This window comes from Mycetomoellerius zeteki, unplaced genomic scaffold (genome assembly GCF_001594055.1).
Source record: "Mycetomoellerius zeteki isolate Tzet28-1 unplaced genomic scaffold, Tzet1.0 scaffold213, whole genome shotgun sequence".
Lineage (NCBI taxonomy): Eukaryota > Metazoa > Arthropoda > Insecta > Hymenoptera > Formicidae > Mycetomoellerius > Mycetomoellerius zeteki.
Window position 1 is genome coordinate 158704 of NW_017257097.1, and position 16755 is coordinate 175458.

Below are 16755 nucleotides of genomic sequence, written 5' to 3' on the forward strand. Positions count from 1 at the left end.
CGTCGTACGACGAAAATCGGATACAGTGTAAATCCAGCAAATGTGACGGCATCCTAAAAGGTGCAAAAATCGACCAATCACTATTAAGAGCGTATGCCACTTTCAAATTCACGACTGGGATTGGCCAATTCAATTGCTGCTTATGGTTTTCCAATTTCAAATGCGAACCTTCGACCAAAACTCCAATGATCGTCTCTAAATTTAATCTTTCTTTCCATGTGTTTCAAAGCAAAAGATCAATAAATCTATTGATATTAAATACAAATGTTATTCGATAATTATCAATTAAATTAATGATCAAAATTTGAAAAGTTTCCCAAAAGTTGGGAATCACTGTTCATGAACTTGAGTTGAACGTGCAGCAGTTGAAGCAGTTTCTCTCTCTCTCTCTCTCTCTCTCTCTCTCTCTAAAGGTAATCTTCTGAGAAAAATTTAAGTAATATACTGAACATTATAAATTTATCGAAGGTCACGAAAAATCTGTCCAAGTTCATTGAGAAAAAATAGTGAAAGTTATGGCGAATTCGATTGGAAGCACTAGTGCACATTAAACCCATTGTATAAAAATGTAATGCAAATATTTCGAATTATGAAATACATATTTTATCTAATAGTACAATAAAATGAATTGGGTATTTCAAGATTTAATCAATTTCTATGTTTATTTATAAATATATCTTTACGTTATTTTGTGTACGACGGCTTTAATGTGCACCAGTGCGCACTGAGTGCATCCAATCGAATTCGCTATTAGATGCACGCATGTTTTTCGAAGGATCATCAAAATTATCGTATGAGAGTATAACTTTATAGACGATGAGAGATAGCGAGAGTTGGAATTTGAGTCTACAAAAACAACGAAAAGAAAAATTATGAGGAGATTCATAATATATTTCGATAAGGTACGTTTGAACTGATAATTACGAAAATTAATGTCCTAATCAACGTTACTTCTCCAACTTGCAGCAATATTGTTGCAAGTTTTGTTAATAAAATATTAAAATATACATATATTTATTTATACTAGAAATATATATGCGTCTGAGATACAAAATATTATATTTCATAGAGTTTTTTCATTTCATCATAGTATGTGAAAATATATAATATAAGTGAAAAATACGCGTAACAGGGATTAAGTGCGAAAGGGAGCAAAAAAGGAATGGAATAAAGATATATATTGGCCATGTAAAAAAAGACGAACGACCAGAATATAACTCCCACGAGCCCCTGACCCGCACGATACGAAAGAAGGCGATCTCGGTGATCACTCGTTGAGTCTTTCAGTTTCTTTTGGATCGCCGCGCTGTGAGCGCGGGCAGTCGGCAGCGGATGCAATTCAGGATCTGTAAACTCCATTCGTAAAACGTATACCAGCGTTAGTAGCGCCACCTGCTATAGAGGAACCGCAAAATGGAACCTCGTAGCCAAAAAGTCAATATGGCGTCTTACGCTCATATATATATATATATATATACAGGGTGTCTCAAAGAAACGGATCTAAACACAATGGGGACGTAGATTGGATCAAGGGGAACAAAACAGTTTTGTACCATTTTGCAGTTGACGCAATATTTAACGAGATATTAACGTCTAAAGATAGGCGAATACAAGCGTCCAACCAGCCTACTGCTCATGTACTGCTGCCGGCAAGACAAGAAGGATAGCGCTTGAGCAGTAGGCTGGTCGGACGCTTGTATTCGCCTATCTTTAAACGTTAATATCTCGTTAAATATTGCGTCAACTGCAAAATGGTACAAAACTGTTTTGTTCCCCTTGATCCAATCTACGTCCCCATTGTGTTTCGATCCGTTTCTTTGAGACACCCTGTATATAGGCATATAGGCTTACGTAGGTCAATTGCATTGACAAACGTAAGACGCCATATTGATTTTTTGGCTACAAAGTTCCATTTTGCGGTCCCTCTGTAGCAGGCGGCGCTACTAACGCTGGTATACGTTTTACGAATGAAGTTTACAGACCCTGATGCAATTTGCAATTGACGCCATTGACGGCACGGACGGCACGGACAGTACGATGCGCATGTGAAAGTTCGCGGTATGTACATACATCTTCTATTGCGCGGATACGGGATGAGAACTGAGAAGCAGAAGAATGTGAGAGAGAAAAGTAAAAGGACAGAAAGGTATACGTATAAATCGGTATAATTATACGATACGCCAGAAAACACATAAAAACCGCGACAATGAACAAGATCATTTACCGAGTACGAATCCTCTTTCCCGCGCTTTTAAAAATGATTATATCGTGCACGCGTTTTTTGTGAGTCGCGTACAGAAAGAAATTCCTACTCTGTATTTTCTGTAAGAAGCAAGCAGGAAAAATGCGTATCTTTCTTCTATATTAAGTACTTGGTTTTTCGAAACGCCATTACGAGAAATCTCTACATTTTTTATTGTTATTATCTGTTACTTATAATCAACGATAGCATGGCTGCGTTCCGTTTCACGCATGATGCGCATGATGCATCTTTTATTCTTGTTATTCACCGAATGTTAAACAAGAATAAATGATGCACATCATGCATAAAACGGAATGTAGCCCATAAGTCATTGTCACTTTCTTTCTTGAACATAAAAGGTTTGTTCGCGTCGCATGCTCCAACATGTTCCAATATGCTCCTGCCATAGCTCTTACTCACTCGAATGCGCTTGATAGAGTGAGCAGGAGCTATGGCAGGAGCATATTGGAGCATATTGGAGCTTGCGACGCGAACAAACCTTTTATGTTCCAAGTATACTTTTGCTCCTACGGCGCGCTGCAGCCGCTGCAGGTGTGTTGCAATCGGCATGTTCTTCAAGCAACAGTTCGATCGGATCTGTCGCGTACGTGTTAACATCGCACGGCTTATTGTTAGAAATGAAAGTACCGGCTTCGGATGTTTGATTTCGCGACAGATCCGTGAACGGCGTGAACATGAATAAATTTGAATCGGCGCGGAAGAACGAGATATGAGACGAAATGAAACTGCATGGACAAAACTTTTTCGTATTGCTCGATGATCGCGCAAAACTCTGTAGATTATCACGGTCCATTATATAATATAATATATAATAGGATCGCCAATAATAAATAGACCCCGCGTTTGAAGAACGCGATATCATAAACCGCGACAATTTCTTCAGAAAACGATCGGAGATGTCATCCTCCACTTTCGAACGTTTGCGAAAGCGGTCGTACTTAAGGATCTTTCGATGCTCGATCCCGGTCCCAAGCCAGATCGGAGGCGAAACGAGGCGGCACGAGCGGCGTGCGGCATGCAGTAACGATCTTTTTTCCGTCGACGGTCCTGAATGAGTGCGAGTGAAAGTCCGTGAGTCAAATATTTTTCGCGGTTTCATTCTGCGGGCTGTATGCCTGTATCAACCTGTATACCGCGGCTGTGCGTTATTGTGCGGATTGCTCAGATATAACAAAAAGTGTCTAAAATCGGGCCACAAGACGTTTTTTTGCATCTAAAAGACGACTTAAAGACCTCTTATATGTCACAATTTTAGATTTTGTGTTGTTTAGGTGCGTATCCGCCTGCGTTGCTTCTGCTGGTATGTACATATAAAATACTGTAATCTTGCCTATATATTATAATATATATGCATATATATAACAACCGCCGCCGTAGAAAGGCCATGGAACTCTCTGAGGAGAAAATATGCTAAGATCTTGCGTTATTTCTTTTGACGCTCGTCAACAGCCCGCATATGAAGATCGTATATTCATTATCGTTCCCAGGACGAAGTCCAAATAAACGATATCGTGTGACTCAAATTTAGAAATGAAATATGCTCCATTACGCATATTTATCATTCTACACGTGTTAAAAAGTATTCTCACAATCAGCTTGAGTGCTGTAACTCACGTACATTATACGTAAACAATGGTTGCAGAAAAAGCAACTTTACAAAGATTTACCGTTGTAAAGATTTTTCAATATGCTTGGTCATACGTTTTATCCAGCAAGAAACTGTAAGGACAAGAACCAATTAGAGAATTATTAGAGAATCTTACTATAGTTGCAAAGATGCTTCTTCTACTGAAAAACGCAACCAATTAATAACATAATGCGTCTCCGCATTTGCTTTTCGCTCATCTCGACATTTATATAAAAGATTATGTAAAAGATTATTATACGTACGATCTCTCTGTTACGTGACGTTTATACACAAACTATATACGTGTTTTTAATTTAGGAATGAAAACAGCTGCAATTGAATTGCGAATTGTCAATTTTATGCCCGTTTCTATACCAATATACAATCTCAGTTCATCTAACTCTACATACTTTTTCTAATTCTAAGAATCAACATTTGTATAAGAAACAGGCATGAGTCAACGAAGTTACTTGGGAAAAATTTTTGTGAAAGTAATCGCCGTAATTTATGCAGAGATAATTCGAATTTGTTGGTTGAAAAGCACCGAGAGAAAACAAAATAGTTCCAGCAACTATAAATTTGGTAACTTTTGCAAGTACCTGTAACTAGTTTTACAAAGTAATAGAAAGTAGTGCTGAATATTATAAAAATATAGTCACGGTAACAAATTGTATGCACTATTAATTGTTAGTGAAGTAGTGACTCAACTACATTGAGTAGTTACTTGGACTTCATGCAAATAGATATAACAATTACATTTTTCTAGTTTAGATAAAAATTTTTAAAGGGTCGCTCAGTACGAGTAGTACGCGACTTTGTCACCAGAGGGACGTAGCGGAGTTCAGTTTCTTCTAAGAAGGAAACTACTCGCTTACGATAAAAGGCGCAGCGTTCGTTTCAAACTTGGAAGACAAAAATAAATAAGAAATGCGTACACAAATTTGTAACTATGTATTATAAAGCTTTAATAACAACAATAAGTAAATTAAGTGAACTAAGAAAATATAGTAATATTAACCATTTATAAATTGTTTATATGGTTAATGTACTATATTTTCTTAGTTCACTTAATCTAGTATTCTTATTAGAATTTAATAATACGTATATAGTTGAGGCGCTATTTCACTACAAATTTATAGTTACTGATACGACTTTTCTCTGTGAGTGAATCATTGTATATAATTATGATCGATGGGGTGGTAGCGATTTATGTGTGAAGACCGAATTCTACCTTTACGAAGCTTTTATATTATGTGATATTTTAGGGGGCTGTACGGTGTTAATACATAAACATTGGTGAACGTGTCGTGTTGATGTGAAAGTGGTTGGCTACTGGCCGTCGATGATGGAATGTACAACGGTCGAGCGCTGCAACGTGCACACTGATCCACACGTCTCCTAGGTAATTATAACGTATGTACATACGTTGATACGTACCTCTTGTTATGAGGTAATAATGCTCGCCGCGGACGTTGATGAGCAAACGACCGATCGATAGCAGATTTACCGATAGCGGTACGTCTTACCGAAAATCGTGGTACTTGGAGGATTGGCTCCGAAAAAAAAAAAACCGAGTGGCTGGCAGATAATTACGCTGGGCATCATATGATCGCGGCGTATTCGAATGACACGCGCGCAACGGAATTAACGCAACGAACACAAAGGACGCTTTCCATTACTCAAGTTGACCTAATTCGAAAGCTATTCTCGCATATCCGCTTTCTCTTCGCCTCGTAAGTCGTACGTCACGTTGTCGAAATTTGACACGGCGCGGGCGCCGCGCCGGAGAGGAGTCCCTCGCTCGTGCCGAGGGTACTGATAACTCTTCACGCGGAGGAGGACCGCGGAGTCGAGAAGAGGAGGTCAAATAACGTTCGCAATAACATAAGGAAAAGGACGACGATGACCTCCATTAACGTTCGCTCGTTCGACACGTCCCGAATAACGTAATAGGCGCTTTACACTGGCCGATTTCTTATGTGAACACAACGAATGTGAAAGCGACCTTGAAACGTGGATCATCCGTCACACGCGCGTATTCGATAAGATCGTTTGGTGAAGTAAACGTGTATATAAATTTATACATAAAGCGCGATTTGCTTTCGACAAAATTCGAGGCAGAAGAGATCAATCGCTATGGCCCATTATAGGAATCCATGAGGACGAGGTCCGTCGACGACAAAAACGCAGCTGATGATTGAGCATATGCAGCGATGGTTCCAGCAACTGGCCTTGGACGAGCTTGCGTCCGATCCCTGTGGTAGCGTCAGGTAGCGTCCGAATGCCACCGAGTGCCGTCGGGGGATGCGTCCGAGTGCCGGCGTAGCGAGACGAGCGGCGATCCCGCGCGATCCTGGAATCAGGAGTCGGATCGATCCCGAAGGTGCCGAAGTCGATATTAGGCGCGTTTATGCCGCGTCGCCTACGATCGAACCTACGTACGACATCGAATGGTACAAGTCTCCGACCATTACATTATCTTAACAAAATTTTTTTTAATTAGAAATGACGTCAGTTCTTATCTACAATCAACGCGAAATAGAAAATTCCAACAATTGCAAAATAAATTCTTCTAAACGCGGCCATTAAAACCGAATGGTGATTTTCTCAATTAATAAAATTTTCGATTAATAAAAATGGAAGTTGTACATTATTTGAAATTTTAAACGAGAAACGCGACATATTCTTTGCTCTAATATAATAGAAATATTCAATGAGATATATATGTATTTATTACATGTTGTCCATCGTACTCGATGGAATAATTTTCCAGGATAAGATCAGACTTGGCAGACATAGAAATTTCTAAATTCGTGAGCGGCATCGCAGGCAGCAAGTCAACGGCGTCGCGCAATAATCCACGAAGATGTTACAGAACGTCGACGAGCTCCGGTTACTCGAGCCACTCACCGCCGTTGTCAGCCGGCTCGTACTCCTATTACGCGTCAGCGTCAACGAGGGATCCATCGTACGGTAACCTAGCGATAATTCACGAAAGCGAAGCGATACCGCGGCCCATTTGGCCTTCCGTCATCTATCATCATACAGAGGATCACAGTGCAGGCGATTATGAAGGTATAAACTATAAACGAAAGTTTTGTCTGGAAGACGACTTCGCTGTATTTACTTTCACTTTTCAAAAATCTCGTTTATTTCGTTTTTGTTTTATCGTAACAGATATTTATACGTGTCGCGTATGCGGTTGCACGTTTAAGTATTCGCCACCGCAGCTGCAGGTGACATCATCACCATCAAGAGCTCGTGAGGTGCTGCTCGAATTATCCCGTACTCTCAATTCTGTGATAGACGGCAACGTCACGGCGGCACCGGAAGATATCTTACGCGATATATCGCGCATTGTTTCCTTGGAGATTGGCACGAGGAACGACAACGTGTACGAGTACATTTGCCCATCCTGGGCGTTCAATGATAAGAATCCAACGGTATCGCTGAGCCGCGTGAAGAACGTACCATCGAAAGTGAATCCAATCAACTCGAAACTTTGTGTCGGTCCTCGTTGCCTCTACGAGTACAACTCGGCGCTCAAGAACGACGGGATGACGAGATGCGAAGGCGACAGCGAAATGAGAAACAACTCCAGCCTCACGAAAAAGAAACCTTGCGCAACCGAGTCCAAGTATTCGGTGAGTACTAGCATAGTTTCTTGAGAAAGAAAAGACTCTTTGGATTTATGTTATTCGATTAATGCTCGTTTTCACCAACGTAGATTGAAAGTTTATCTCAGATTAACTTTCTCTTTATCTTTTTTCAATTCTAAGAATTAGAACAAAAATGAAGAGTTGAACGTAGATTAAAGTATTAATCTACATTTTGGTGGAAACGGTTTATCAACATAAACACGTTTAATCAACATTCAGCAAGTGTATATATAGTAACGTTATACTGTATGGAGGAACATTATTTCAGCAGCTAGTATGCAGCGATGTCGGGTCATCCACCGAAGGAACAATTGCCTCGTTGAACGCAAACAACTGGAACCATCGCTTAGGTGTTGGAGGCTTGGGCGAGGATTTTGATTTCACGCTCGACGTGACACAGGCCGAGCGTTTAGGCCGAATGATTGCGAGAGCGAAACGGAAGCGGCAATGGTGCAGAGCCCTGACCACTCTCTTCGGTCTAGTTTTCTTCGTATTGAGCGTCGTCGTTGTCTCGTTATCTGTAACGAGGGGTCGTAAGGTGTTTGGAAGCATGTAAGAGTCAAAAGGCAAGAAATTATGCGTGATCTAATTAATATTCATTTGGGAATGCTTTTAAAGGAACTGATTAGTCGAATTGACGTCTGGAACATTTTAAACACTTCGATAACTCTTACGACAAACATTTTGCGATACGAATTCTCTCGTTCCATTATATATGGCTACTTTCAGTGCCTTATTTAAAATATATGTACATATTGTGTGTGTGCGTGCGTGCGTGCGTGTGTGTGTGTGTAATTAATTAAATGTGAAACACGAAGAAGATCCTGCAATCACGATATATGGCTGTGACCATGTTCTTTTGCATGCGTATAATGTTAAATATTGTATAGCGTATCATGATCGTGTTAAAAATGGATAAATTAGACTTCTCGCAGATACAGGTGCGAAGTAACGTTACCAGTTGATTGACGTCACGTAGAAAAAAAAACGGGTACCTATGACTACATTTACACAGCACCCTTAATCGGGTTTAATAACATCCGATAGTTATGAAACTGGCCAATCACAGTCGTTCCATTCTTCCGAGAAACAGCTATGATTGGACAATTTCATAACTACGGATGTTATTAAACCCGATTAAGCGTATCGTGTAGCAAAGGTCTATGTAGAACAAGGACGACTTCGACTAAACAACTCCAGTTAACTTAATCGAGCATTAATTCAACTAGCAGAAGTGCTCAAAGTGAAATTGTATAATTCATTGTCTTTGATGATCTGTATGTTAACTTTGGTTTGCTGGTTTGTTCAAATTTATTGTACGATCATATTGTTTAGACCAATGTGATTCAAAGCTCTGATAAAATAAAAAACAAAAAATTTTCATAGAAAATATATTTTACATTAATAGATGGATTAATGAAACAGAAAAGAAATTTTTTTAATAAAATATTAGTAAGAAGATAAATTACATTTTGGATCAAATAAACTCGAACAGACCAGCAGAGTTAAGCAACAAAAAAATAATAATCCACGTTAATAAAATATTACTTGATACAGTTAAGTACCGGTTATTAATTCAGTATATTGAATTGCTTACATCCTTACACCGTAAAATTTCTGACTAATTTTGTCGCTTCTGATCTAATTTTTTTGTTTTCCATATTTTAAATAACAGAATGTAATTCTAAATTAAGAAATTATAAATGTTACTTGACAAGTTAATCTTCAATTAAGTTAATCAGAGCCATTAGTCGGAGCCATTCCAAGAATAGCTAGTAACTTGCGCGCGTCAATTTGACACTAGTCCAAGCACTCCAAGCTAGTCGCGCTCAGCGCGGCGCTGCGAACGACAGGCGAAGGAAGTCGAATAATGGATATGTGTCGTATACTTCTGTGTATATTTTGATATATGTTTGTATTGTGTTATTGTGTATCACGATCGCGAGTTGTCGCAAGTAACAGATCGAGCGAAGTGTTGAAGGGGTGAAACATTAAGATTAAAGGGAGGAGTCAACGTTCCAAGTAATCGTCTCTAGCAGTGATTTCTAGCTCGATACACAATAAATCTGCTCTTAATCGACATATTTTCTGCATCCGTCAAAAACTTTCCAGATTTTTTACTCTACGATCTCGTCCAGGTTATGCTCATATCGATCTCTTTTACATTTGCCCGATTGTTGTCTCGTGGAGGCTCGATATTCCTTCCCTCGAGGTAAGAATCATCCTTCTTTTTCCGCACCTTCGAAAGTGAACGTACGGCAAACGCAGTAATGATAAGAAACGAGATGATTGATCATGCGATCTACGAAGCTGCAGCTGTACTGTCTCTCCGAGATGAACATTGACATTTCTGTCTTTCCTCCTCTCTCTCTCTCTCTCTCTCTCTGAAAATTGCTTCTCTATAATTTTAGATTATAAAAATAAGTTAGATACAGAATGGTGTGCGTGCCATGCTTCGCGGTTCCTATAATCCTAATAATATGGAAGTTCCTTGTACAACCGTTACTGATCAAGTGGTGGCAGTTGAGAAACAAAGGACAGGAGATCAAGGAGGATCAGCTGTGTCCAGATTTGATAAAGGAATGCAAAAACGGAACATGTACCCTATCATGGAAAGATAAAGATGATGTGGCAAAAAAAAGCGAATGAAGAACAGCCGAGTTGCTTTTCCTTGAGGTATGCGGTTTGCTCAATCGACATGGGTTACTTCAATGTTTACGTTTTTATTAAATAATCAAAAGTTTATAATTTAAATATATTCTATTGACATAATTGCAAATCGCTATTTGATGTCAATTTATTAAAAGATTAGCTATGTGATTTGTAACAGTCTAGTTTGTCTGTCTTTTGTTATCCATATGTGCACATGCCAAGATTTGTTAAACGGAATATGATTATCTTATGTATAATAGAATAAATATATAATATATATAAACGTTCTCTTATCATTTTAGTCTAATATTATTTTAATTTAATTTATGATTTGAAGCTACAAAATTTTAAGGAATGTGCATGTCGAAATATTAAAACAACATAGTATAGCAATGCTTTTATTTACAGTTTTCTTAATTCTTAATACTAAACTCCAATAACACTGATGAACCTATGACATTAAATTTATAACTTAATATTTGTTTCATATACATGTTTATTTACAATATGATATTTCAATTAAATTTGCACTTCAGTCGTCAATCTCTGTTTTATTATGTATGAAAGACAATCGTAGGAAAAGTAATTATATTATAGAATATAGTTAGTACAATCATAGGATATAATTATATCATATATATATAGATATGCACAGACATTTATACAGAATTATCAAACCCTTTATTATCTCTCTTTGGTAATTTATTAATTAATAATTATAAGTATTTATTCGGAATAATCCTTATAAATGATATCTTATTAATAATAAACTTAAATCTATAGGAACTTTGAAAAATTTACTCTAAAAATTATCTAACATTTTGATAAAATATTAAAATTATATATGTATATCAATATTTTCATATAAAAACTTTTCCGTTTTATTTATTTAGTTACATTTATTTAGATACATAAGCATGTATCAAACACTAGATAAAAAAAGATTGTATATTCTAATAAGATAGCAGTTGTAATTGGTTAATTAATAACTCGACTTTTGATGAATTCAATTTCACACATATACGAGTATAAGTATGAAATAAGGAGGAGCATATTGAGTCTAGATCTTCTGCTTCAAATAAAAAAAAATTGTTACATTTTAGTAAGGTAACAATCATAAAGTTAAAAAAGATCCTAAACTATTTATAAATAATATTTAAGTCATTCAAATTTACTCAAGTTTTATAAGTACATCATATATAAGTATAAAATAAAGAGAAATAAATCGAAAATTTAAGAGTTTCTGATTAAAATACAAAATAAAAAATGTCATCCTAATACGGTAGCAGTTGTGAAACTTATTTAAAAATTCTTAAACTATAAGTAATACCTAGGTTATTGATACTTATTCGACTTTCTTAAGTTCAACATCATATATAACTGTAGAATTAGGTGGAACTTTGAATCTATAACCTTCCTCTCCGTATCTGTAAAAAACATATAGCACTAGTAAGTTTATATGTTTTCAAAATAATATGACCGGACATTATACTTGTGTAATAAAGAAATTTTTTTTAAACTATGAAAATAACTCAATGCAAAACGAATTGGAATGTATGAGTAAAAAAACAAGAAAAAATGCTATACATACGCCATATTGGGTGGTATTATAAGACGACGTTTTTCATCAATTTTCATTCCAACTACTCCTACATCCAAACCATCGATCACGAATCCTGTACCGAGTTTAAATCTCAAGCCAAGTCCTTCTAATCGATCAAACTCTTCCAACATTTGGCATCTGATCTTCACATGAGCCACATAATAAATTGTGACGTAATTACCCACTTCCGCGATTTTGCCGGTACCAGGTTTTAACTCTTGCACTTTCACACCACCCTTTATAATTCTTACACCTTGCTGCTTGCTATTCTTTTTCGTTTTATCAAGATCTTCCTTCAATTTTTTCTCGATAACTTTAGCCTTCTGCTGTTTCTCTTTTATTTCTCGCTTTTCAGATTCTTTCTTTCTTCTTTTCTGTATTTTACTCTTATTTTCATTTTTTCTTCCATTTTTCTGTCTATTTCTTGGTCTTAAATGATATATTGGTGGTTTATTTTCTTTATAATCGTCATCGTCATTACTTTCCATAGAAGAATCGTCAGAAGAACTCCCAAAAGAACCCTCAGAAAAATTCTCAGAAGAATTCTCAGAAGACTCCTTAGAAGAAATCCTAGAAGAATTCTCAGAAGAATCATTATTAAAATTAATATTTTCATTGCAATAAAGTAATGGCCTTATGCGCTTTACTGTTTCTTCCGTTCTGTTGTTATTTTCCATAAAGCTTTTTCTTTTTAAGTTTAGAACTTGAAGAGGTATTCTATCTTCTTGGATTTGTTTCTTTTTAATAATGTGTGGTGTAACTATCCATTTTTTCTCGACTTTTACTGTTGTATATTTATTCAAATATTCAATTAGTTCTTCTAGACAAGTTCCTTTATTTTTTAGCTCATTTACTTTTTCGTTTAATATGTGCCAAGATAAAGTTGTTATCCAATTTGGATTAAATGGAGGTACTCTCGAGTTAATTCTGTAATGTCCAGTTAGATGAACGTAACTTCCACCGTTGCATGAAAGTGTTACAACAGTTTCCTTTTGCACAAGAACGTTGAGTTGAACTTGCCATGGTTTATCCTTGTGTAAAGTACAAAGTAGAAACCTTGCTTGTTCATAAGCCATCATTACTTGTATCGGTTTGTCACCTGCAAAGGTAAGGCAAGACGCGCAATTTTTAGGCATGTAAACAATTAACTGTTTCACAGGACATAATTCGCGATGTAAATAAAATACATGATACAATGCACATTTATTTTGATCTTGACCTGAACAACTTGTAATACTACTCTCTGTTAAAATGTAGCGTTACAACGCTCCACATGTTGTATATATTATAGCCATTACACACGAAGGCGCGTCAAGATATGCTAAGATAGAGGCGGGAATTAATGGGGTTTACGGAATGAATTTCAGAGTTTCAGGTATGTATAACCGTCGAGGTTTCACGAAAGAGTTCAAAAGTTGTGTCTTACTAGCACATGTGATATCCAAACTTGCCATAGTTATGCGGAAGGACTCATTCACGTATTGCGAGTATTTATTCCCCGGTTGTAGAATCATCGCTGTAACATGAGTAGCGACATTGGTTGGATGAGACGATTCGCCGCAATATTCATGGATTTTATTAAATATTTACAATTAAAGGGCAAATCATCTTACCCCAAAACAATGCCATATTACGTCTCTAAATTACAACGGAAAACTGGTCAGATCAGACAAAGAAAGTGAAATCCGTTCGCAACAACTTCTAGCAAACGAGTAGGATGTGGTTGGTCACGATCACTATGATCTACGATCAGCAAGATCGAAGTAGATTCGAATCTACTTTGTACATGCTTCCATCGATCGGAAGATTTATACCTATATATTTTATAATTATTAATTATCTGTCCATTATATTTACAACACAGTTCCCCAAGTATAATGTCCTGACGACACCCATAGGATGATAAGGATGTCATCTGGACCTTAATTATGACATCTGTTGGAGAATTGTGTGGGTGTTTTATGTATCATGTAATTTATTTGTATATTTGGTAATACAAATATACATATATATATTATACTTATATTATTTAATTACAGCGATATTGCAGTAATATTTTCTACAAAATATTAAAATTACAATTATTACTGCAGTATTATTTTATACTATAGGGGAAATATTCTATCTTTATTATTTATTGAATTATATCATAAGAAGGATAGAACAAGGCTTATGTCGACTAAAAGAAAAGCAGCCAAAATGTGTAGTAATCGAGAAAATATATAAATTATTACAGAAATTGAAGAATTTCGAAAGAATACTTGTGCCGATACAAAATTGACGATATCACCGACAAGAGGTCTATTTATGTTACTTGAAATCTCCAAAAATTGTTGTACTTAAAAGGAGATAAATTATATTCGGATATTGGGACGAAAAAAATTTAAGCGAAGATGCTGAATGTAAAAAGTACAAGCAATGCAAACAGATCTAAAAAGCGGTCAATCTTGATCGGGTTCCAAAATTCACTGCCAGCGCTACAAATCTATACCTATGTATAGGCTGCGTTCCGTTTTCACTACGAGTACTGAAAATCTATACAGTTCACTGTATCATATGTATAAATTTTCGACACTGACAGTGAATTTTGAAAAACACAGCTCTTGTAATGCTTTCCACAGCATTCGCATGACTGTTAAAATTTGAACGATTTATACGTGTCCATTTCTCTACCAACATAGATAACTTCAATCTCGGTTCAATTTACTCTTCATCTTTTTTTTAATTCTTAAAACTAGACAAAGATGAAGAGTTACTTAAGCCAAGATTAAATTTATATATTTTGGTAGAAACGGGCATAGACTCATATGTCAAACCAATGTAAGCGGATAATTATCCAGCTTTAATCTCGGTTTTACTTACTCGATCTTTAACTTTTTCTGATTCTTTAGACCAGTAACAGAATAAAAAGTAAGTTTAACCGAGATTAAAGTTAGAACTGTACATCATTAATTGTTATTTGTTTCAGGTTTATTCACGCGGGTGATAATCGCGTGGAAAAAAATGCAGTTTTGCGATATACGACGATAGCATTGCGTTATCAATATGTACGTTTACTTATGTGTGAAACATTTATAAATAGTAAATCATGAATTTAACTTAATACCGCGTTATTAATCTAGCTAAAGATTTTACTGTAATTAAGCAATTCCACGGATCGATTTAATCGCCGATTAAATTTATTGGATTTTAATCGAAGTCGCCCTCTGGCTGTGACGTATGCACGTATAAATACAGCTGACTCCTCTAACGATGAATTCACACTCCGTTCGACATCCAATGAAAAGATTCGTTTCCTAGGAATGAAAATAGCGTCTTACACAATCCCTAGGACTCACGCGCTTTCATTGGATGTCTCGCGTATCCTTGTATACTTACATGTCAAAATGCTTGTCAAGTTGCCGAAGTGAGGGAAGAGAGCAAAAGCGAGCGAGCAAGAGAGAAAGAGAGTAAATGAGTGAAGTAGTGAACGCAGCGGCCGTTGCGCTGGTTGCGCATCGCAGTCAGTTTGATCAGTTTTGTAGGCGCTGGTAGGCGCGGCGTGATAGGTGGTTCGTACAATCCCTGGAAAGTGGAACCTAGGGATCGCGCCCGCGTTCGACCGTTCGACGCAGCTCGACTCGACTAGTCGGCTCGACTGAGCTCGACGACTTAGTAGGCGTAAGTTGGCATAGATAGGCTCGTTCATCTCGTGTTCGTCTCGAACCTCGAGGCGCAAACCAGCGCAAACCAGCGCAAACGCCGTCGCCGCAAGGCGCACACCCGTTGCCGCCGCGCGCGAGCGCGCGTATATCCACGCATACGCACGCAGACGGGATGGCGTCCACGAAGAGGAAGCAGGACGAGAGGAACTTGAAGACGCTCCGCGAACTGGTCTCGCAACCGGGCAACAAGGAATGCTTCGACTGCAACCAGCGCGGGCCGACTTACGTCAACATGACGATCGGCTCGTTCGTCTGTACCTCTTGCTCTGGTATGCTGTAAGTAGCTCCGGCTCCAATAAGTTCTCTGTCTAGTACCCCTATACCCCTGCTCATCGTCCTCTCTCCCCCGCTACTTCCCCGCCCTCGTCGATATTTCTTCGATGTTCGATCGCGTGTTAACCGCTGCACGATATGCACCTTCTCGCCCTCCCCCTCCCCTCAGCTCTCCTCTCCTCAGCTCTCCTCTCCTCAGCTCTCCTCTCCTCAGCTCTTCTCTCCTCGCCCCGGCAACATGACATTGGGCAAATGTCATACAATCGTCTCGGATGCGAACCTGGGTCTGAGATCACTCAAAGTCCCTCTCCCCCTCGGAACGATCTCGGAGATGGGCACGGGGAGTCGCGACAACGGCCAGCCCTGCGATTCGGAACATGGAACACGGCGAGGTCAGCGAGCTGCGATACCACGATCGATGGTATCGCAATCATCGCGACTCGTCGCGAGTAGCCGTCTCTATCTCGCGCTCCAAATCCTAGCTAGTCCTGGCCATGATTCGTGTGACGACTATAAATAGAAAGAGGGAAAATCCATGCCGCCGTGCCGCGTGACCGCCGAGCGAGCAGATGGTCCTGATGAACACATCCGCCGTTATCCTCAGAAATGTCCTTTTATGTGGGACGCAGCCTCCGTGTGAAAATTGCTTCGGGCGACGTACACGTGTACAGGCCTCCTCTTCGTAAGCGTTGCGTTTTGATGCGAAGAAGAGAAAGAAGAGGAGAGAGAGAGAGAGAGAGAGAGAGAGAAAAAGAAAAGGAGAGAAAGCGAGGGAGAGACTGTACGCTCTCGCGCACGGGCTCTAAATGAGTCATCGCGTTAAAACATCGGCGGCGTCCACGGCCAGGAAGTTAGCACTATCAGCGACGTCGACGTCGACGTTTTCTTTGTGCGCAGTTCTAGTTATCATTGGTCAAAATGTTACGCGCACCGCTAAAGAAAAGAAATGCATTTTTCATTCTCGTCTCTTTCCC

General features: G+C 38.2%; 3 protein-coding genes across 6 annotated transcripts in view; 2 read left to right on the forward strand and 1 right to left on the reverse strand.

The window, feature by feature from the left end:
- Positions 1 to 2119: 2119 nt before the first annotated feature.
- On the forward strand, positions 2120 to 8135 carry LOC108722719 (uncharacterized). 3 transcript variants are annotated; one of them, XM_018447962.1, is made up of 6 exons: positions 2120 to 2146; positions 5156 to 5292; positions 6041 to 6343; positions 6664 to 6965; positions 7068 to 7534; positions 7818 to 8135. In XM_018447962.1, exons 3-6 carry the CDS (start codon positions 6195 to 6197, stop codon positions 8103 to 8105), a joined length of 1206 nt encoding a protein of 401 aa, XP_018303464.1. In that variant the 5' UTR covers positions 2120 to 2146; positions 5156 to 5292; positions 6041 to 6194; the 3' UTR covers positions 8106 to 8135. The 3 variants fall into 3 exon arrangements, with proteins under 3 accessions (XP_018303464.1, XP_018303466.1, XP_018303465.1); XM_018447964.1 differs by having other exon boundaries at positions 7821 to 8135; XM_018447963.1 differs by lacking the exon at positions 2120 to 2146 and adding an exon at positions 3536 to 3563.
- A 3411-nt stretch (positions 8136 to 11546) lies between these two features.
- On the reverse strand, positions 11547 to 13592 carry Fkbp39 (FK506-binding protein 39kD). Its single transcript, XM_018447955.1, has 5 exons — positions 13418 to 13592; positions 13231 to 13320; positions 12215 to 12903; positions 11793 to 12181; positions 11547 to 11628 (listed from the first exon to the last, which is right to left on the reverse strand). Exons 1-5 carry the CDS (start codon positions 13431 to 13433, stop codon positions 11547 to 11549), a joined length of 1266 nt encoding a protein of 421 aa, XP_018303457.1. The 5' UTR covers positions 13434 to 13592.
- A 1722-nt stretch (positions 13593 to 15314) lies between these two features.
- Positions 15315 to 16755, forward strand: part of drongo (Arf GTPase activating protein drongo) — a 4542-nt gene continuing 3101 nt past the window's right edge. The window contains exon 1 of one of the 2 annotated variants that reach the window (XM_018447968.1): positions 15315 to 15784. In XM_018447968.1, coding sequence (XP_018303470.1) covers positions 15621 to 15784 — 164 coding nt within the window. In that variant the 5' untranslated portion in view covers positions 15315 to 15620. The remainder of the gene's footprint in view (positions 15785 to 16755) is intronic. The other variant, XM_018447969.1, reaches the window with a different exon arrangement.

Coding starts and splice junctions, on each gene's coding strand:
- LOC108722719 (XM_018447962.1), top strand. CDS start 6,195: ATGCGTCCGAGTGCCGGCGTAGCGAGACGAGCGGCGATCCCGCGCGAT. Junction 6,344..6,663: donor CCTACGTACGACATCGAATG/GTACAAGTCTCC, acceptor ATAATTTTCCAG/GATAAGATCAGACTTGGCAG. Junction 6,966..7,067: donor CAGTGCAGGCGATTATGAAG/GTATAAACTATA, acceptor TTATCGTAACAG/ATATTTATACGTGTCGCGTA.
- Fkbp39 (XM_018447955.1), bottom strand. Junction 12,182..12,214: donor GACCAAGAAATAGACAGAAA/AATGGAAGAAAA, acceptor AAGAGTAAAATA/CAGAAAAGAAGAAAGAAAGA. Junction 11,629..11,792: donor ATAATACCACCCAATATGGC/GTATGTATAGCA, acceptor TGTTTTTTACAG/ATACGGAGAGGAAGGTTATA.